Below are 20628 nucleotides of genomic sequence, written 5' to 3'. Positions count from 1 at the left end.
GAAGAGGCGGTGCCCAGAGGGTCATCCTCCGCAGCCATTGGAGGAAGGCCGGGAGCTAGGCGGGGAGGTCGCGGCTCTCGTTAGGGGCTCTTGAGTTGGTCACCTACCTTTCTGGGACGGGCCTCAGGGAGCTGAGCGGGCAGCGGTTTGTGCGAGCCACGAGCCACAGCTAGGCGGGGAGCCCGGGCATCTTTGCGTCGTACCTGTGAGCCACGTTACTGCTTATCTTGCAAAAGTTACAAGTCTGTCTTAAGCCCGCACACCTCTTGGGTGAGCCCGTCCATTCGTCTTGACTTGACTTGAATTATAAGTGACTACAAGTCTTTATTTCCAGCCCAGAAATCTCTCCTGAGCTATTGAGTCGCTATCCGGGCGCTCCTTTGGTTATCGATTTGGGTTTTACTCATTCAGCAGACATTTGCTGCACGTCCTCTGTGTACCAGGCATCTTGGTCAGTGCTACAGGTGCAGTGGTGAACGGGATGAGAAGGGTTCCTGCTTTTAGGGCACTCACAGTGTAGTGGTGGAAACTAACTGTAATCAGAGAAACAGATCAATCATACTAATAAATAGAAAATCTCTAACTGAAAGAAGTGACCTGAAGTTATAGGAACTTCAAAAAGAAAACCAATTGGACTGGACACAGCTAAGCAATAAAGCTGAGTAACGTAGGTGGATGTGAGGGTGGAGAGAAACCTCTGAAACATTCCAATGAGGAGGACAGAAGATGCAAAGGCCCTGAGTTGGAGACCATGCTGGGACACCAAGAGAGGAAAGTGGAATTTGGGGAGCAGAGGGGCTGGTAAGAGATGAAGCTAGGAAGGGGGCAGGGGCCAAATCACACCTTGAGAGCCAGGTAAGAATTTCAGTCTCTATTCTAAGAGCAGTGGGAGGCTTTTGAAAGGTTTGGGGAGGGGGTGACATTAGAACTATACTGTAAAATATCCTTACTTGCTGGAGTGTGAATGGTTTAAAAAGAACAGGGAAGAAGATGGGAGACCGCTGGAGCCTGTTGCAGAAGGCCAGGGGAGAAGTGGAGTAAAGTAGATATACTGGGGTGTCTAAATCACAACACTTCCAAATTGAACTTAGCATGGGTAGCATGTGGGGGGGTAGTCTGAAGGTCAGTGGCGGAATGATATAATGCTTAAGAGCTGGGAGTTCAGCTGCCAGCTTTGTATCCAGTTCCCACCACTTCCTAGATGTTTCTTTGCATTAAGTCCCTTATCATCTTTGTGCCTCAGTTTCCTCATCTGTAAAATGGGGATAGTAACACCCCCTAACTCACAGGGTTGTAGCGAGGACTAAATGAGTTCTTGCCACAGCGCCTCCTTCCCTAAAACAGGCCCTGCCCTGTGTTCCCCATCTCAAGGATACCACTGCCACACACTGAAACACTTAAGCAAGAAACTTTAGACATTGTTCTTAATTCTGTCCCATATCCAAATAGTCACCAATTTGAGGAGCTCCTGGCTGGCTCAGTCAGTGGACCATGGGACCTTTGATCTCGGGGTTTTGAGTTCAAACCCCATGTTGGGTGTGGAGATTAGATTACTTAAAATCTTAAAAAAAAAAAAAAAAAAAGTCATCAATTTGGATTCCTCTCCTAAAGCTGATTTTGCAACCCCAAAATGTTCCACCGCCACCCCTGGCACCTGGCACCTGTACCTGCTTCTTCTCTGCCTGCCTGCCTCCCACCTCCCTCACTGTGGCCATGACTTCACTGTAGTTTGACTCCGTGGATAGCCCTGAGCCATTCCAATGTATTAGGCACTGTTCCAGGGCACTGGCCAAGTGAAAACAAGTCAGACAGCCTGGTCCTCAGAGCACAAAGGAATCCTGTGGTTAATGGAAAGGCCCCATATTCACCATGCTGTGCGGGTTGGTCACTTTCCCTCTCTGGCACTCAGTTTCCCCAATCTGTGAAGAAGGTTGGGAACCAAACGATCTAAGGTCCTTTCACCAAAAATATTCTAAGATTCTTTCACTAGACCCAACTCTTCCAGGGCAGAAATCTTGCCTGATTCATTTTTGATCCTTAGCTTGCAGTAAGGAGCTTTGTAATTGTAGGGGTTTGGTAAGTGCTTGTTGAGTGAGTAAGTGAACACCTTTCACTCCCCCGCTCAAAGTCATTTAATGGCTTCTCTTTACCAACAAGGTAAAGCCCTTGAGCCTCTGAACTCAGCTCACCTCTTCGATAATTGAATATCCTCTCACCCCAGGAACTGCCACCTCCTGGGGCTGGAACATGAGAGCTAGGGAGCATTTGAAGGGCTTCATCCGTCTGACAAACATTCACTGAGCACTTTTTAAGTGGCAGGCCCAGAGCTGGTGCTGGAAACACAACAGTGAGCAAAACCAACAGGTCCCTGTCCTCCTGGGGCTGTTGCAGGAGACAGAGATGTAAAAATGGACCTCACGGTGTGATCAATGTTATAAAGGGGGAACATGGGGCCCTGTGGGAGCTGGCGGAGCCCCCTAATCCAGCCCTGGGATCAGAGAAGGCTTCCCAGAAGTCACACAAGCCCAAATCCAAAGGGATGGTGGGAGGGAGATGGCACCAGGAAGGCCAGAGGAGGCATTTTCCCATATCTCAACAAACGGGTTCCTCCAGCTTCTTACATAGTCCCAGAGATTGGGAGCTCACTTCTGGGTAAATCAGCCCATTCTGTGAATGCCTGGGTCTCAGAAAATCCTTCTGATCGCAAGCCTACCCCACTCAATCTCTTAATTGTAACAATATTAGTTCATGTTCATATTCATTAAAAGAGCATTTATTGCAGGGCGCCTGGGTGCCTCAGTCGGTTGAGTGTCTGACTCTTGATTTTGGTTCAGGTCACAATCTCAGTTTGTGAGTTAGAGCCCCAAGTCGGGCCCTGCGCTGACAGGACAGAGTCCGCTTTGGGATTTCTCTCTCTGCCCCTCCCCTGCTCATGATCTCCCTCTCTCACTCTCTAAATAAATAAACTTTAAAAATGTATTTAAAAAAGAGTATTTATTGAATGCCCACCTTCCACCTGCCAGGTGTTTACATGCCCTACCTGATTGGCTGCTCACAGAGACTACTATTATCCCCATTTTTCAAATGAGAAAACTGAGGCTCAGAACCAGTGGTTTGCTCATGGCCCCTAAGTGTCTCATGCCCCCTAAGGCCTCAACCCCAGGTTGTAGTGCCTTCAGCATCACTGGCCCTCACTGCCTCCCATTGGGTCAGGCTCACCCAGATGCCCTCCCCTGGGATCCACACAGAAGAGGGGCTTGGGCCCCATCCCCTGTCTCCTCCAGCAGGCCGGCCAGCCCGGGCGGCGGCCTCTATCTCCTCAGAAGCTCCAAGGGAGACAAAGGCGGGGTCTGCAGGGGAGGCGAGGGCGCGGGTGCCCCCCTGCCTGCTGCCCTTTGTCTCCAGCCTGCTCCCCTCATGCGCCCCGGGAGGCTGGGAGGCGCCTCTCGCAGGCTTCCTCCTCCCATTCTTGTGCTAATTGGGTGTCAAGCTGAGATCAGTGAGAAAGAAATCCGCCCCGGCTCGGGTTAAACTGCCGCCAAAGATGAGGGCTGAGCCTAGAATATCATTAGGCTGGGAGGAAGCAGGGCCCCCTCCTCGGGGGGGGGGGGGGGAGGGGCCGGCCATGCATTCAGGCCCCTTTGAAAGTCACTTGGTCACCCCCTCCCTTGCCGCCACCGCCTAAATGGGCCCCTCGGAGGTATTTAACCTTCTTCCCAGGAATTGAAAGTGATACTCCAAGCACTGGCCTGGTCGGCCACTTGCCTGTCCTGAGGGCGGTAGGACCTCCAGGGATGCTCGAGGCCGGCTCTTTCCAGCCTCTGCCCGCCCCCAGGCACTGTTGCAGATGGGAACACTGAAGCTCCAGGAAGGGGCCTTACCCCCAGAGCTGCCATTCGCAGGCTCTGTGGTCTTTGGAGAGACTTTGCCTCCCTGAGCCTCAGATTCTTCATCTGTGGAATGGGGGTAAAAATAGTAGCTGCTTTTCCTTACGGATTTAACAAACGGATGCACACGTAGCACATTGCAAATCGCCTGGCACATAGGAAGGGCTCCATACGGTGTGGCCGTTAGCAAGTCGAAGGAAGTGGGTGTGACCCGAGGAGGGATGAGGGACCTCCTAGCAGAGCCCCCACTGTCTGGAAGTGTGCAAGTGCCCACAAAAGACTCATTTTTCATACTTTGCTTCAGCCCTACTCCACACCGGATGCGCACTCCCCTGCAGCTTCATTGCTTTCCTAGACCTGCCCTGCAGGCCTTTACATGTTGCTGCTACTCCTGTCTGGGATGCTCTTCCCCCTCCAATTCTTGGAGAACTCTTTCTTGAATAGCTTCTCTGACCGTGAAACACAACTGCCTACCTGGCCAGCACGCTGGGTTGGGTGCAGCTAACTACCTCACCGGCTGCTTCTTAACTCGCTAGCTCCCTCTCCCCTGTCCCCGGACAGTGGGCTCCCAGGTCTATCTTACCGTGCACCGCTTCTGCCCCTGCCCCCAGCAGGCCTTTAGACTCTGCTCCACAGGTGAACTTAACGCGGTACTTTGTAAACCATGAAACAGCATAGAAACGTCAGGAAATGCCCAATAAACAGTAGCTATCGTTAAATTCACAAGCACATACTGAGAAGCTACTGTGCGCCTAACTCACAGAGCCATGGTTGAGGATGACCAGAGGCAGATGGGAGAGCTCCCAAGGCCCTTCACTGGGGCGGGGGGAGTGGGGGGGCAGAGGGGGAAGCAGTGTGGAAGTGGTAAACTCAGGCCTAGTCTGGGGTCCTGATACCTGTATATATATCCTTTTTCGTTTTTTACCCTGTAACTGCTGTGTACTGAGCAGGTATTGGCACCAGACCCAGAGTTAAGAGACCTCCAGGCACAATGCATTTTCACAACTACCCTAAATCTCTATTTGCAGAAGAACCTGAGGCTTAGCCTGGCAAATGGACTTGAGCACCTGCCCTTTCGAGCTGGAGGTTGTTAACCCAACCACCACTCCATACTGCCTTTCGGTGACTGCGTTCAATCTCCAGGAAGGAATAGGGGCCCCTGGGTGGGTGGCAGCGCTATCCCATTGGAAAGTACTCACTGCTAAGGGTTAGATACAAAGCTGTCAGCCAGGACCAGCCCATGGAAGTCCAACCCTGGGCCCTCAAAGACGGAGTGCTCTGGGCTGGGTACCGGCCTGGGGATGAGGCAGCCCCTCCTTTCTGCTTTTGGAGGCTGAGAAGGGCCAAGAAGGAATTCTCCAAGCTCTGCATGCCCTCTGCTGGTCTCACTGGGACACTGCAGCCATGCCTACCACTCCCTCCTAAACCCCCTCAGCACCATTCTCCAAGGGCCCTACTCCAGCTCTGCCCCCCATTTCCCCCTGAGCAGCATCAGATTCCTCTTTCAAAGTCACTTCCCCAGGAGGCACCCCGGATCTCACCCTGGCCCCCCTCCACCCTGGCTGTCAGCTGCAGGCCTAGGGCGGGGCCCACAGTTGGCTCCACAGGCATTCGTGGAATGGAAGCTGTTGGTTTTCCCGTTGCCTTCTGCACCAGCAGGCGTGTGGGGCAGCAAGAAGCAAGAGGGGCTTGGGTTTGCCTTCCAGCGCCCCGTCTCCACTGCTGTGTGACCTCAGCAAATGAAAGACTGTGGTGAGGGTTAAACAGTGAAGATGAAGCCCCAGGGGCACACATTGCCCACTGCCCTGGGGTGAGTTGGACCCCTTTCCCAATGGGCCATCCGTTTCCAGCCTGGGTGTGACTCTAGTGATGGGGCCCAGGAGACAGCTGGCTCTCCACTGGCGCTGCTGATTGCTGCAGCTCTGGTAAGACCGCTCCAGGAAGCTTTTTCCTGGACTCTGCCCCAGCTGGTCAGGCAGTCCTGCTCTGGCTTTTGCACAGCCACCGAACCCCTGGAGAAATGCACCCCAGGCAAGGCGAACAGCACAAGTGAGGGTCTGGAGACGGGATCCCATCCTGGGTTAGAGTTTTCTCCCTCAAAGGCTCTGAACAGCCCTTTCCTCAAAATGGGTCCCTTGTTCTCTGAAATCCTCCCGATTACTCCCCTTTCACAGAAGAGGAGACTGAGTCACTTGCCCTAGGCCACGAACTCAAAAGTGACACAGCTGGTTTGGACTTTTAAGCTCATGCTATTAAATACCTTGCCAACTCACTGAAGGCATCTTAACTGCTGTATCCCTAAGTCAGAGTGAGTGAGTGGGCCGGAGGGGCAGGAGGTGGGGCCTGAGCAGGTAGGGTGAGCTCAGGTGGCACGCACACAGGCTAGGGGGAGTCAAGGCAGTTTATTGGCCCCTGAGCGACCCCCTCTACCCCTGCTCCTCTCATAACCGGCCCAGGACTGAGATGGAGAAAGTGACACAGACAGACCTACAAAGAGAAAGGTCCCACCTGAGGGGCAGCCAGGCAGCCACCGAGGAGAAGGATGGTGGCGGGGCGGGGCAGGGGGCTCAGTCCAGACTGCCCGCTGCAGGTCAGGGTGGTCCTCCTACCCTCCCTGAGGCGCAGGCAGTGCTGAGCGACACTGGAACAGCTCCAGGGCTAGGATCCTCTTCGGCCACCTGATCAACAGCCACTGCAGCCCCTGCCCACTCTGCTGGCTTCCTGAGTCTGGGGGCTTCTGCCCTGGTCCCATTTACAAGCTCCCTGCTTTTGGGGGAGTGCTTGGCGGCCCTCCACCTGGCCCTGCCCTGACCCAAGACGTCCTCCTGAGGCGCCCAGTCCATCTTAGCCTGGGGCCTAGAGGCCCCACCTGGCCTCGAAGACGTAATGCGGACATGAGGCTTTCACAGAAAGCCCTCTTGGGGGGCAGGGGGAGGTGGCAGTGAGTCACTTGGCAGTTTTGTTGGGGAGGGGGTCAGCACCTCGGGGCGGAGGTGCTGGGCCCTGCTTGCTTTGGTCTGGCATCGCCCATGACCCCTCTGGGGTGGGAGCTGGGGCTCTGGATCCTGCACCCACTGGCCCTTAGAGGGACTCAGGGGCAAATCACAGCTTCTCCTCGCCTGCCTGGATGCGGGCGTAGGCCTCTTGGTCCAGCGGGATGTAGCGGCCCTTCCGGGTATCCAAGTAGAACAGTGGGTCTCTCACAACTGATGGGTCAAAGCCTTCCTTCCGCAGCTCTGTCTTCTGTAGCTTGAAGGTCCCTGAGGGAGCAATGGGGATGGATCAGAGGGTGCAGGGCAGGGGCCTGGGCCTCAGGAAGCTGCCCACCAAAGCTGAAGAGGGACAGAGAAGGAAGGCTGGAGAGAACACGGGAAAGCGGCCTAGAGCACGGTAGGGCACAGCCCTTTACAGTTTGCAAAGGCGGCTCCAGTTGATTATATTATATCCTGCTTTTCAGAGCAGCCCTGGTGAAGGGGCGGGGGTGCTGCATTACCCGTCTTCTTTTTGCAAATGGGGAAACTGACAACCAAAGAAGGGAAACTATCCATCTAAGGCCACACACACTGAGTGACAGCAGAGTGAGGACCAGAACTCAGATCTGGGCTTTGAGCACCTCCCAGGGAAGGGCATGATCTAATTTCATCTGCACATCAACCCCAGAGGCAGGTGCTCAACACTCTTCTATGGATTCTACGATGCATGTCATTTTCAGCTTTTAACATATCTGAAGTCGTTTCAACAGGCAGCAATGTTTTCTCAGCACTCGTAATGTAAATTCCCCATCTCTCCTCAGGGGCATCACCCCTACAGGGCAGGAGAGACTGGCGCAGTGAGACACGCCCCCGGGGCCAACATCACACAGCTCATCAACGCTGGAACTGGGATTTGAATCCAGGTATGTATGACAAATTGCCCGATTCCTTCCCTCCCTGGACGCGCACTCCACCACCTTGTGGCTTGGCCATGTCTCCCAGCAAGAGCTGGAGTCTTTTTCCATCCCCCACCTGAACCCGAACCGGCCTTGTGACTTGCTTTGACCAACAGAACATTCGAGTGCTGGGTCTAGGCCTCGAGGGGCTTTGCAGCTTCTACTCCCTCCCTCCTGGCAGTGCCTGACACTGGTGTGGTCTCTGAAGGCTGGGAAGCCACGCAGAACAGAGGGGAAACATCCCAGGAAAGCCCCCTGGGCTGGCACTATCCAGTAGGATAGCCACTGGCCATATGAGACCACACACATTTAATTAAAATTAAGCAAAATGTCAAATTCAGTTCCTCAGTCATACCGGCCCCATTTAAAAAAGCGCTCAGTAGCTACACAGGGCTAGTGGCTGCCGTGCCGGTCAGCGCACATACAGAACATCATCATCCTCACACACAGGTCTGTTGGCCAGCACTGCAGAACCAACCGGCCGGGAGCCAGACGGGTGGGTAAGGACATCATCCTGGCCCCTCCAGCCCCAGCTGAGTCACAAGCGATGGCAGCTCTTCCACTCCAGGGGGGGCCAGCAGAAGAACCGCTCAGCTGAACTTGACCCCAAATTGCTGACCCACCACTGAGAGCAAAAACATGACTGTTTTATGCCCTAAAGTAAGTTTTGGGGTGTTTGTGCTGTAGCAAACCTCTGAAACCTGAGGGCTGACAGCTTCCCTGCCTCTCCTGCACAGAGAAGTCAGCTGTCACCCAAAACTCAGGAGCTCTCGGGCTCAGTCACGCACTGTTTCAGGGGCTCCTAGGGGCCTACTACCTGGCAGGGGCCACCTCGGTGAGGGCAGGCCTTCCAGCAGGGCAGGGGTTGACATGATGAGCGTATGGGAGGTGGCCTGAGGCTGAGCAGGGGGAGAGTCCGGACAGGGCAACAAGCACTAAGGCAAGCTGGGGGCAGGACTGGGCAGGACCCCCAGACTTCCTGCCCATCAGGGGACCCGTCAGTGGTCCAACAGACAGAGGCTGGCACTGCCCTGCTATGTGACCGTGGACCCACCGCTCACCTCTCGCCTGGACAGCAGCAAGAGCCCCTCACTCGTCTCCCCACTCCCCTGGAGCTGTCTGCAGCCCTCTCCTGCACTCCACGTGGCATCCAGAGGACTGTGTGGAACATGCACCTGACATAGGTCACTGCTCTACTCAAACACTTCTGTGGCTCCCTACTGCCTGGACATAGTCCAGGCCCCTCCCCAGCCCACAGAGTCTTCTGGTCTCCACTGACCTCTCTGCCCCACCTGACATCACTGCCTGCCCCCACCCCGCCTCCCTTGGCTCCAGCTTTGGGGGCCTCCTTTCCTTCCTCTCTTGGCCAAGTGCCGTCCTGTCTCAGGACCTGCCTGGAATGCCTCCCACCCCACAAACCCCGCCCTTTCATTCAGGTCTCAGCTCAAACATCACTTCCTCAGGGGGGCCTCCCAGGCACCCCACCCCCATTCATTTGCTTTTCTGTCAGTTTGATCTGTATTCTATCCTTTACATTTGGAATTCCGTGTCCTCTGCTGCCTCCCCTACCGCTGAACAGGCTTCAAGAAGGCAAAGGTCCCATCAGAATTTGTTACCTATATCCCCAAAGGCCTAGCACAGAGCCTGGCAGGCACATAGTAGGTACTCAGTAAACATTCGTCCCGCTAACGGACGTATGAACCTTCTCTCTCTGAAGGCTCAGTCCACTCACTTGTACACAGGGAGGTCTGCTTACCAACGACACAGCAATGCTGTGGGTAAAGGTCAAATGACAGCCGCCCGGGTCTCTCCAAAAGGAACCAAGAAGGGGCACAGGCCTGGGGCCTGTAAGCTGGAGCAGGGGAGGGGACATACCCGTTTTGTGCAGCTCAGGCAGGAAGCGCAGGAAGATGGGGCGGGCATACAGGGGCAGCTCCTTCTCCAGCAGCTGTGCAAAATGCTCCAGGTCACAGCTGCCAGCAGGGTTGGCCACCGCAGCCATTCCAGCCCGGCCCTCGGTTCCTGGAGGCAGCAGCACGGACCGTGAGGAGCTGGCCGTGCCCCCTGGGGGTGCCTCCCACCCACACCTGGCAGCTCCCACCAGCCCACAGATACCTGGCACCCCGACACCATACACTGCCACGTCGGCCATGTCCAGCAGGCGGCTGAGTGTGCCCTCCACCTCGGTGGTGGACACATTCTCGCCTTTCCAGCGGAACGTGTCTCCCGTGCGGTCTCGGAAGTACAGATAGCCCAGCTCGTCCATCACCAGCACGTCACCTAGGGGGGCGCTGTGTGAGGCAGGGCTGGGGCCGGCAGGCCTCACCGGACCCCGGGATCTGCTGGACAGGGAGGGCTGGGACTGGGGCGTCCTGGGGCAGGTGTTCTCTGCAGGTGGGCGAGGGCCCCTTCATTCCTCTCCACCCTGCCCACCCAAAGAGGCTGGTGCCCACCCACCGGTGAGGTAGGCCTGGTCTCCCTTTTGGAAGACGTCCTTGGCAATCTTCTTATTGTTGGCACCCTGGTTGAGGTAGCCGTCAAAGCGCCGCAGGGGATCCTGCTGGATGATGCGGCCCACTAGCTGGCCTGGCTCACCTGGGTGCAGGGAAGGGTTAGGGTTAGGCCTCTGCCACCACCAGCACCACCCCCCCCCCCACCCCGCAATGTGCCCTGCATCTTGATTGGACTTCTGTTCACACTGCTTCCCACAGAAACACTGCCCTGCTCCGGTGCGGGAGCCTGGAGGGCAGGGAGCTTCTCTGGGCGGGTCTGCGGCACATGGGCACTCAGTAATGTCTGAGTAACGCCTGTGAGATGGAAAGATGAACGATACGAAAGGGTGGCCAAGCGCTATGGGGACAGCCTGACCGGGGCCAGCACTCCTGGGGCCCCTGGCTCTGTTCAGAGAGCGGTCTGTTCTTTACCATACGTGACCCCCGGGGCAGCCGCAGGAGGCAGCGCCGCCATCAGCCTCACTGGCAGATGAGGGGACTTGGGCACAGAGCTAAGGGGCTGAGCCAGGATCAATCCCAGGGTCCTCCACACGACAGTGAGTTAATTGACTGATGGGTAGAGAGGACAAGGAATGGAGGGACAGATGGATGAAGAAAGAGGACTCGTAGCTATAAGAGAAGAGCTGAGTGACAGCCACTGGTCAGAACAAGGGCTCCCTACTCACCCATCCCAGTCCCATCTCCCAGGCCAACCTCCCCTGCTCTGCCCACACTTCCAGCCCCGGGGCAGACCTGGCTGGCAGGGAAGGCAGAGGCCATTGGGCCCCCGGATCAGTTCCATGGTGTCCTCGTTGACTCGCACCAGCCGGATGGGGTACACAAAGGACAGGATGCGGCTGTTGAAGCCACATGCCCCCACCTGCAAAGGCCAAGACTTGGACCTGGGCTCTCCCGCCACAGGCCTGAGACTAGGTAGTGTTGGGGGGCCTGGCCCTCACACTCCCATGGCTGCCTTGCCCTAACCGGACAGCGGAGGCTCTGGTGCCCACCACCCTCTGTGCTTGACCCTGCCCGCCCTAACCAGACAGCGGAGGCTCTGGTGCCCACCTCACTCCACACTGGACCCTGCCCGCCCTCCACCGCCCCACTGCCCACCTGGCTGTCGAAGTTGCCCACACTGCAGTTACACTCGGTGGCCCCGTAGAACTCGGCCACCTGGGGGATGTGGAAGCGGCTAGAAAAGTCGGTCCAGATGGACTGGCGGAGGCCATTGCCGAGTGCCATGCGCACCTGGTGCTGGTGCTCCGCCTCCCGGGGTGGCTGGTTCAGGAGGTACCGGCACAACTCGCCGATGTACTGCACAATCTGTGGGTGGACCTGGAGTGAGGCTGGCCCGTGGCTGCTCTCACTTTACCTCCCAATCCTGTAGGCCCCGGGCCTCAGCCTCCCCATCCGAACAATGGGAATGTTGCCCCCAGTGAACAACTGGCCTTAGCTGTAAGACTGACGTCCCCGAGTGGGGCTGCTCGGTCACAAGGGGACAGGGACGGCTCATCCCCTGCCCTCCTCACTCACTGTGCAGTTGTACTTAATACAATCGTCCCAGAACCGGGAGGCTGAGAACTTCTTCCGGATCACCACCGTCATGCCATGGAGCAGGCACTGCCCGATTCCCACAATGTTTCCTGAAGGCGAAGGGATGGGCCATGGAGGTCTGGGAGCCAGGAGACCCCTCCCTCCAGAGCCTCCTCTTGTCCAGCCCGCCTCCTCCAAGGCCCTTCCCCCAGTCCCTCTTTCCTGTCCTGTTCCTCCAGCACTAATCATACCTCTCCCCAATCTTCCATGGCTCCCCAGTACCTCCCCAGTGTGGGATCAAGTGCATACTCCTTAGACTGTTCCCTCTGGGAGCTGCCCCCAAGCTCCTGCTCCTGTACCTGTAATTCTGCCATTCATCCAGGGGGGAACAAGCTAGCCCACCTGGCTTCTGCACCTCACATCTGCCTGACTTGAATGCATCTCCTCCAGGAAGCCTTCCTGGCCATCACTGGGCTCTTCTCTTGAGCTGAGCTCCTGCTCCCTGCCTGTCTCCGCACTCACCATGTCATTTCCTGAATTAAAGTCACGTTGGGGTTCCATCCTTCATCCTGCCTTAAAGACACATCTGACTCTAAGCACCTTGAGGGCAGGAACTATATTTATTCCATCTCTGTCTTCCCTAAAGCTCCTAAGACCAAGCAGCAAGGGTGTGCACACCCATGAAAATGAACAGACTAACCCAGGTGTCCTGTGTGATGCGGGCACACAAGCTGTGAGGTTCACGTTGCTGTCTTCATTCAGAGGTCCAGTCAATGGCTACCTCTGAATTTTAACCCAGATTTGACTCCAAAGCTCATGTGTTTCTACCACAAGATGCTGCCTGCTGAGGGGGTCTGGGGGGCTCCTGAGGCCTGGGGTGCCAGAGACTGAGCGGAAGGGCCCAGTACTACCTGCTGAGTGGTAGAGGGGCAGGCAGTCATAGACAACGTCGTCCGGCCGCATTCGGAATCCGTAGTACACCAGGGCAGCCATGCGGTAATACCTGGAGGGCACAGAGTGTTCGGTGGGCCCTGGAAAGGAGGAGGAGAGGCCCCTGGGTCCCACCACCCCCAGTCCTCCCCCCAGGAGCCTGCCCCTTACCTGCTGTGCACCACAATGGCGGCTTTGGGCATCCCTGTGGTGCCTGATGTGTAGATGTAGAAGAGCTTATCTAAAGAAAACAGACACATAAATGGCTTTGAGAAGGGACAGCACAGGGCTGGGGAGGCATTATCTGCAGGAAGGACAGTGCCCAGGGAACTTCTGTACCACAGACCACTTCTCCATCCCACCCTGTAGCCCAGGTCAGGGGCTGTCACATTAGTTTCCCCACTGGGCCGGGGGTTCTAGGTCAGGAACGCTGTGGGACAGCCGCACGCTGTGTGTCAACCATCTCATGCCCTCTGGATGCCTGCTGATGCCAAGGGCTGGACACCACGAGGACACCGGGCTGACCCAGCCAGACACCCTGTCTTCAAGTAGCTTACAAAAGCACCGGGAGACAAAATCCACGTATGACAGAGATAAAATGACCGCAATGACAATGACCGGTTACTGAGCACTTCTTGTCACACCCTAGTTTTCCGCTGTTATCTTTTACAATCTTCAAAGCCACTCCATAAAATAGGTTCCATTACCACCCCTGATTTTATAGCTGTGGGAACCGAGGCTCAGAGGGCAGCTCAGAGGGGCTGCTGCATGTGCTCAGCACCAGCTCCCGCCCTCTGGGTGGCGCAGCAAGCTGGGGGTTCCATAGGGCAGGGTGGAGCATAGAGGAGAGGCTACAGGGTCAGAAGGCTGCCTGGAGGAGGGGATGGGCAGGCAGGACAGTCTAGGGCAGGGAGAGGATCGCAGGCTGACAGGGGCCGGCACCAAACAGGTGCTGGGTGAATATCTGGAGGGTCTTGCCCCTGGTCCAACCCCAGCCGAAATTCAGACCCAGCAGTTTCTTGGGCTCCACGTGATCTTGCACACTTGGGCAGCGATGAAGGCTCGTTCAACAAGTCCAAGAATCAGGTTCTGTGAGCTCCCGAGTACTTGGCACCGTGCCTGGCGTCTTCAGCTCATTTAACCTTCAGAGTGACCCACAGTAACTGTGCCCATCTTCCCAGATGGAAAAAGGTAGGTGATATGACTCACTCCAGGTCACATGACAAATCTGCAGGAGTACGCAGGCCTCCCGCCCCGAGGTCAGCGCTCTGTCCTGGGCCCCTCTGAGAACGCCTCTGTGGGGCAGGGGACTCACCTGTGAAGCCCTTGTCAGGGCTACTGGGCAGGTGCTTGGGGGCATCTTCCAGCAGGGGGTCCAGGTGCTCTGTGCCGACGGGCACCGTGCCGGGCTCCCAGGGGCCGGAGCAGAAGAGGCTGAGCGAAGGGTCCAGGTTGGCATGGATTTCAAAGATGGCTGTGGGGAAGACAGGGCTGATCAGGGGGCAGGCCAGGGACCCCATGTCCTCAGGACCTCTGCTTGTGTCAAGGCTGGCATGTCATCAGGGGAGACCGGCTGCGTGTGGGGGGCAAGATGGGTGAAGCACCAGCCTCGTTGTAAGAAAGATGCTGACAAGAGCAACAGCTCCCTAGCTCCTACGGAGCTACACGGCGGGCTCCTTCCGTGTGCTCTCCTGCTCACACAGCCCAGGTACCAACGGCAGCCCACTGCGTAGATGAGGAGACGAGGCTCCCAGGACGGCAGGGCCCGCTCACAGCTAGAATGACCAGCTGTACCGCACACCAAGGTCTGTGCCTTTACGCGCTGTGCCACGCTCGTGTGTGGTTGGAAGGGAGGCATGGAGGGTCAGAGGGTGGGAACCTTCTCTCAGGCTCCCCTGCGCACTACCACGGTCCAGGTGCTCACCCGCACCAGGCACAGGCCAGTCCCGGCCCCCTCAGCCCCGCTTCCTCGGCCTCCCTTTAGATTTGTCCAACCCTCTCCCCTCTCCCTGCTGCATCGTTCCTCTCCCGTTCTGCATTTTAGTCACCTTCCCTGGCCATCATCCCGCACCATAGCCATGCGGGACAGGGGACACTGGTCAAGCCCAAGATGAAATCCTGCCTCTGTGTGACCTTAGACGATCTCCTCACACCACTCGGAACCTCTGTCTCCTCATCTGTAAAGCCGAGACAGCCATCCCTACTTCACCAGGCTTTGTGAAGATTAGAGCTGCTTATTAAATTTTTTTAATGTTTATTTATATTTGAGAGAGAGAAACAGAGCACCAGCAGGGAGGGGGAGAAAGGAAGGCACAGATTCTGAAGCAGGCTCCGGGATCTGAGCTGTCAGCACAGAGCCTGGCGCGGGGCTCGAACTCACAAACTGAGATCATGACCTCAGCTGAAGTTGGACGCTCAACCGACTAAGCCACCCAGGCACCCCTAGAGCTGCCTATTAAAGCACCAAGCTCAGTCTTGGTCAGCGCTCCACACCGCGGCAAATAACATAAGCTCTGCCAGACAGCAGAAAAGAGATTGTTTCCATTTTATAGATGAAGCAAATGAGGCCTAATTACTCATAAGAATGGTTACCATCATAGCTGAGGGCTCACCTAGCATCAGCTGCTTTGTTAGTGCTGCAGGCAAAGTATCTTCTTAAAAACAGTATGTGGTAGGTAGGACAGTGAGAAAACAGAGACACAGACATTTCCAGTCTCTTCCTCAGGATCTCCAGCTTACCAGTGGCAGAGGCCAGGCCATCGGACACCAAGGCTCATGCCCTTAACCTCTGAGCCACATAGCCTCCCTCAGGCCCAGAAGGGGGCTGTAGTCTGTGCAAGATGCTGTGGGACTCCCTGCCTGACCCCGCACCCCAGGGGCTCACCTGGAGCCATCTCACTGCCAAAGATGAGGACCTTGGCCTGGGAAGTGGTCAGGCAGTGGCGCAGGGCGTCCCGCCGCAGGTTGGTGTTGATGAGTGCTGCCTCCACACCCAGCTTGGCCATGCCCAGCCATAGGCCCACAAACTCATTGCGGTTCTCCATGAAGAGGGCAGCCACGTCGCCCGAGGCCAGGCCCTGAGCCTGTAGGAAGTTGGCCACGCTGCTTGAGTAGTCATCCAGCTGGCGGAAGGTCCAATGTGTGTCTGTGCCCTCAAAGATCAAGGCTGTCTTGTCAGGGTGGCGCCGGACCGTGGAGGCAAACAAAATGGGCACTGTCCGCCGCTCCCGCAGGTACCGCCGGACCTTTGCCTTCACCTTCAGGAGCACTATGCCGCCGCTAGGTGGGAGCAAGCAAGGGAGCTGTGACTGCTGGGGTTGGGAGCAGGGTTCCCGACACCCTGGCCCAGGCTGCTGTCCCACGGGCCTGAGGCTCCTGAGCCCGATCACTTGCAATGCTCCCGTTTCCCAGCACCTGTGTGCTGGGCACCATTACAGGCACCGGCCCACTGATGCCTCACAATAACACCCAGGGACCCCGGGGGGTGACTCCCTCCTCAGTACAAGGGAGAAAGCGAGGCCCTGCAGCACCACGGCTCGCCCAGGCTGCGACAAGCTAAGATCACAATCTCAGTCCTCTCTGGCTCCAGAGTGTAACACCCAGGACCCTTGAAGCTCTTCTTGGAATCTAGTGTTCTGTCAGAGTCTTCCAAGATTCTGGGGCCCAAGTCAAAGTCCCGGCTCATCTGGGACCTCCCACAGCCCTGTACTGCAACCTCTCCAGACCACTCTCACAGTAAATAAAGGATAAGCTTGTGATTTGCTCGGTCTCCCTCCCTGTGAGCCCAGCAGGGGCTCCATCCTGCTTACCCCCTGAGACCCCCCCTGGGTCTCACTCAGTACCGGGCACAGAGCTTCACTAGGTGATGCGGAATCACTTGGCAATATCCCCTTTCCCTGCCCGCCCCTGCCACCTCTGACCCCTGAACCCTCCTAGCTCCCTGACCTCTATGCCTCTTCTGTTGTATAAGTACCACGTGCTAACCAACTGAGCCACTGGAGCTCCACTCTTCTATGCCTGCTCCCATCACCTGGAGGAGACTTTTAACTATAGCTTTTTGTCCTCCAGGCCTCCCTGATTCCGCAAGGCTTACGCCTAAAGCCCTCTCGCCCTGCTCCATACTCTCACAGCTCTCTGCTACCACCCCTCCTGCAGTGGCCGCTCGATACCTCCTTTTGCAGTCAATTCAGATGAGCGAGCTGCCTGTTCTCAGTGTGGGTCACTGTGCCAAGCACTGGGACACCACTGTGAGCAACATGGCCAGGGTCTCTGCTCACACAACATTGTGAGTTTAGGGATTTACTGTATCACCTTCTCATCTCCCTGACCAGACTGAGCCGGGCCCAGGATTAGGTCTCCCTTGTTCCTCCCTGGGTCCCAGAGCCAGCCCGATACCTCGCACAGAGCAGGTAGCAGCAGGTGTTTCTGGCACAGGATGGCCCTGTAGACCCTAACTGACTTTCTTTGGGGAGCAGGTTCCTCCACGCATCTGTTTCAGGGCCCTGCTCTGACCTCTGTGCCCTCTCAGACTCATGCCAACCCAAGGACAGGGTCCTTCCCACAGGGTTCCTCTTCATCATCTCACTAATTAAAACATGTCCTCAGGACTCTTTGCAGATGTCTTCTCAACACACCTGGCATTCAGTGCATGTCCTGCGCCCCTAAGTCTGCCCTAGGCTAAACAGCATCAAGTTAGGGAGATGCCCTAGGAGAAGACTTTCATCTTGGAAGATGGAGATACCAGGTACTACTGCTGGGGGAAGGAGGTAGAGCAGAGGTTCCTCCTCTGGGGCCCAGGTGCCCTGGTCTGGTCTGGAGAAATTTGGGGAATTAGGGAGACCCCAAGATGGGCTGGACCAAATACTCACAAGACATCACGCCTTATGGTCTTGATGAAGATTCGGACAAAGCGCCAGCCTCCAGATCCCAGGTAGAGGAACAGCAGGGAGAACCCCACTTGAGTCCAAGGCAATTTCAGCACCAGCTTGGAGAACAGCAACACCCCCACCAGAGACGCCCCGAGCAGCATTGCGGCCTGTGGGCACAGAGCAGTCAGTGGAGCCAAATGTCTATGTCCCCTACCTCCTGGCCTAGGCAGCTACTATGATCCTAAGGGTCAACCTGTAGTGAGGTGAGGCTTAGCCATACTGAGTAGGCAGCTGAGGATGGGGTCCCTTTCCACAGCTGTCTTGAAACAGGCTAGAAGCACGGGACTAGAGATGAGTAATTCCATGGCTGAGACGCAGAGGCTAGATTCTAGCCCCTTAGTCCTCCTACGACTCTTCCAGTGACCTTGGGTAAGTTCCTTTCCTACTTTAGGCCTTAGTCTCCCCCTCTGTGCTATGGTGTAAGTGAGAATTGCTCTTGGAAGCCCTTCCAGCCAAAACAGGACAGTCTACCCTCCTGACATCCAGGATCTTGAACCAAAATGTCTTGGAGGGGGTATTAACTTAAGCATCTCTGGCTTGACTCCTCATCCAAATACTCAAGGATGGGTCTTTGGGTCTCTGGATGACCAGGCCAAGCCACAACACCCAAAGGGGCAAGCTCCCCGGAAAGGGGCCTGGCAGAGTCTCTGCCCACAGACTCGCAGGGTGCCATGTTTCTGCTGGCCCACAGAGGGCGACAGAGCAAACGGGTTAGAGCCTGGAGGTGCCTGAGAGATGACCGCCTAGAGGGGAAAGGTGATTGAGGGAGCATAAGAGGGCACTGAAGTCACCCCCTTACAAACACACTCAGCAAGCCATTTACATGCATCTTTAGGGATTGGGCTATAGGGGAAGGGGAACAGCTGACTGGACTGAGATTAGGAGTCTTGGGCTCTTCTCCTGGAGCCTTAGGGACTTGCTCAAGAGGAAGCAGATGGGACTCTGTTTTCTTGCAGGGTTCTCTGATTCGTGGGGAGGGGGCTGAAGGTCACGGCTGTGATGTAGCCTAAGAGTCTCCAAGCCAGTATGAGGACACGGTCTGGACCACAGGGAGCCCTTACATGCCATCTCCCCCTTCTCCACGGGAAAATCAAAAGCCGGGAGGGAGACCAAACCAGCACTCCTAAATCCAATGCCAAGGTCTCTAAGGTCCTCAGACCTCCCAGAACCGGCCAGGGCAGAGAACAGGAACCCATCCTGGATGGCTGGGGGATGGGACGAGAAGGGAAAGGGATGCCGAGATACCTCGCGCCCCCGTCCCTGGTCACTGCGAACCGCCCTCGCCCCTAAGGAGCCAGGGCAGCAGAACGCCCAGCAAGGAGACACAACAGCAGGGCGCGTCCCTCATCCCAGCCGGCCGCGCCACCTCCCCAAGACTCAGCCGGGCACATTCCCCGCCCGGGGACCCACTGGCCTGGCTTTTGCTCACCCAGCGTCGGCCCCGCCGCGCGGTGCCCCGTCCAGATGCGGCCTGGCTGCGGCAGCGGAGTGGGGAACGCTGGGGGCATCAGCCGCCCGTGGGAGCGCAGAGCCGAGTCTCAGCAGAGCTTTGCCGGCTCTGCGCCCTGCATGGCCCGGCCGCCCGGCCAGCCCCGCCTGCCGCCCGGCCCCGCCCGCCCGCGGCGCTCCTCCCCCGCCCGCCTCCTGCAACCCCAAACCGGCTGCGCCGGCCCGCAGCACCGCCTCCCGCGCCTTCCCCACGGCCGGAGAGCCGCAGAGACCGCGGCGACGCGCAGCTCCAACGCGCCGACGCCGCCCGGCCCAGCCCGCCCTGCGCGCGCGACGGCCTCGGGCGGCGCCCCGCGCGGCACGCTGGGAGTTGTAGTCCGCGCCGCCCTGCCCGGCCCCGCCGCGGAGACCCCCGGGACGGGAGGAGACCCGCGGGCTGGGAGTGGGTCCTGCGCCCCCAGTCCAGGGCGTTCGGACGTGGGGGGAACACCCCCGCCAGCATCGTGGGCGGAGGATCCAGAGTCCGCGCGCAGACACGAGCAGGGTTCCCGAGAGGCCAAAGCCGCACCTAGAAGAACGCTAAAAGGGCGGCTTAGGCTGAGAGGTGAGCCGGGGGAGGCTTCGGTAGCCGGCTCTGTGGCGCAATGGATAGCGCATTGGACTTCTAGCCGATCCTTGGTGTGGTGATTCAAAGGTTGTGGGTTCGAGTCCCACCAGAGTCGAATTTTGATCCCTCCTCCCTCACTTTCATGTGGATATTTTACGGCCTTCAATACCTTCACAAGTTTCAGAAGATCTGCAGACCAGAGGCTGGAACCTCTGCTTCTGGGATGGCAATAAATGTGACGTCAGGATTTCTGCCTAGGAATCCTTTCTAGCCGTGGTGTGTTGTAAGCAGTTTGACACACCTCGTGGTACAAAGGGCACGGATCTGAAGACCTGTACGTAACTTTGGCCTCGGACCTCTCTGGACCCTGCAGCAAATCAGCTAACTTCTAAGCCTATGACTACATTTGTCATGCCACCTGCTGGGTCCTGGGTCACTGACCAGCTTCCCAGCCCTGTGTGGCACTGAGACCTCTGAAAACTTGATTCCTTGATAATCAAACATGTTGGGCGTCCACAATTACTTCTTACCTGAAATACATCCACTAATTCCTTAGTCCGGGAAGAAGTCCTTAAAGGGGGGGATGGGCAATTTTCAGGGTCTAGTCAGAGGGCTCAAAAATGAAATGAAGTTTTGGTCTAATAATTACTTGGACCTATTTATTCCAGAGTATAGAGTGCATCCTTTGGGGGGACTCAGGTAAATTAAAGCTCCGGCGCCGTCGTGGGAGGCAGTGTGGTGCAGTGGTGATGGGCATTGGCATCCAACAGACATGGGTCAGCTTCTCAGCCGAGTGTTTGTTCAAAGTCTCCCTTTCTTTCTTTCTTCCTTCCTTCCTTCCTTCCTTCCTTCCTTCCTTCCTTCCTTCCTT

General features: G+C 56.8%; 1 protein-coding gene, 1 long non-coding RNA gene and 1 other non-coding gene across 5 annotated transcripts; 2 read left to right on the top strand and 1 right to left on the bottom strand.

Annotated features, from left to right (window-relative positions):
• Nucleotides 1-20: 20 nt before the first annotated feature.
• LOC125921915 (uncharacterized) lies at nt 21-8535 on the top strand. 2 transcript variants are annotated; one of them, XR_007457534.1, is made up of 3 exons: nt 21-270; nt 7681-7782; nt 8266-8535. It is a non-coding gene; the product is annotated as an uncharacterized LOC125921915 (long non-coding RNA). The 2 variants fall into 2 exon arrangements; XR_007457533.1 differs by having other exon boundaries at nt 21-855.
• Nucleotides 2684-19298, bottom strand: SLC27A4 (solute carrier family 27 member 4). Of its 2 annotated transcripts, XM_049629634.1 has the most exons (13): nt 19131-19298; nt 17642-17808; nt 15658-16052; nt 14089-14247; nt 12945-13014; nt 12755-12846; nt 11844-11953; nt 11424-11633; nt 11061-11187; nt 10273-10410; nt 9931-10095; nt 9691-9837; nt 2684-7147 (listed from the first exon to the last, which is right to left on the bottom strand). In XM_049629634.1, the coding sequence occupies exons 2-13, from the start codon at nt 17800-17802 to the stop codon at nt 6990-6992; spliced, it is 1932 nt and encodes a 643-aa protein (XP_049485591.1). In that variant the 5' UTR covers nt 17803-17808; nt 19131-19298; the 3' UTR covers nt 2684-6989. The 2 variants fall into 2 exon arrangements, with proteins under 2 accessions (XP_049485591.1, XP_049485596.1); XM_049629639.1 differs by lacking the exon at nt 19131-19298 and having other exon boundaries at nt 17642-18054.
• Nucleotides 19299-19780: 482 nt separating this feature from the next.
• On the top strand, nt 19781-19872 carry TRNAR-UCU (transfer RNA arginine (anticodon UCU)). Its single transcript is given in 2 exon segments — nt 19781-19817; nt 19837-19872. It is a non-coding gene; the product is annotated as a tRNA-Arg (tRNA).
• The last annotated feature ends 756 nt before the right edge of the window (nt 19873-20628 follow it).

This window comes from Panthera uncia, chromosome D4, assembly GCF_023721935.1.
Source record: "Panthera uncia isolate 11264 chromosome D4, Puncia_PCG_1.0, whole genome shotgun sequence".
Lineage (NCBI taxonomy): Eukaryota > Metazoa > Chordata > Mammalia > Carnivora > Felidae > Panthera > Panthera uncia.
Note: the sequence above shows the minus strand (reverse complement) of the source record. Positions and strands in the feature narration are given on the sequence as shown.

What these genes read in the sequence shown, in the direction of transcription:
- SLC27A4 (XM_049629634.1), bottom strand. Translation starts at nt 17,802, where the DNA reads ATGCTGCTCGGGGCGTCTCTGGTGGGGGTGTTGCTGTTCTCCAAGCTG. An exon ending in CCCTGACAAGGGCTTCACAG is followed by an intron (nt 13,015 to 14,088) that starts GTGAGTCCCCTG and finishes TGTTTTCTTTAG; the next exon opens with ATAAGCTCTTCTACATCTAC. An exon ending in GCCTGAGCTGCACAAAACGG is followed by an intron (nt 7,148 to 9,690) that starts GTATGTCCCCTC and finishes TTGCTCCCTCAG; the next exon opens with GGACCTTCAAGCTACAGAAG.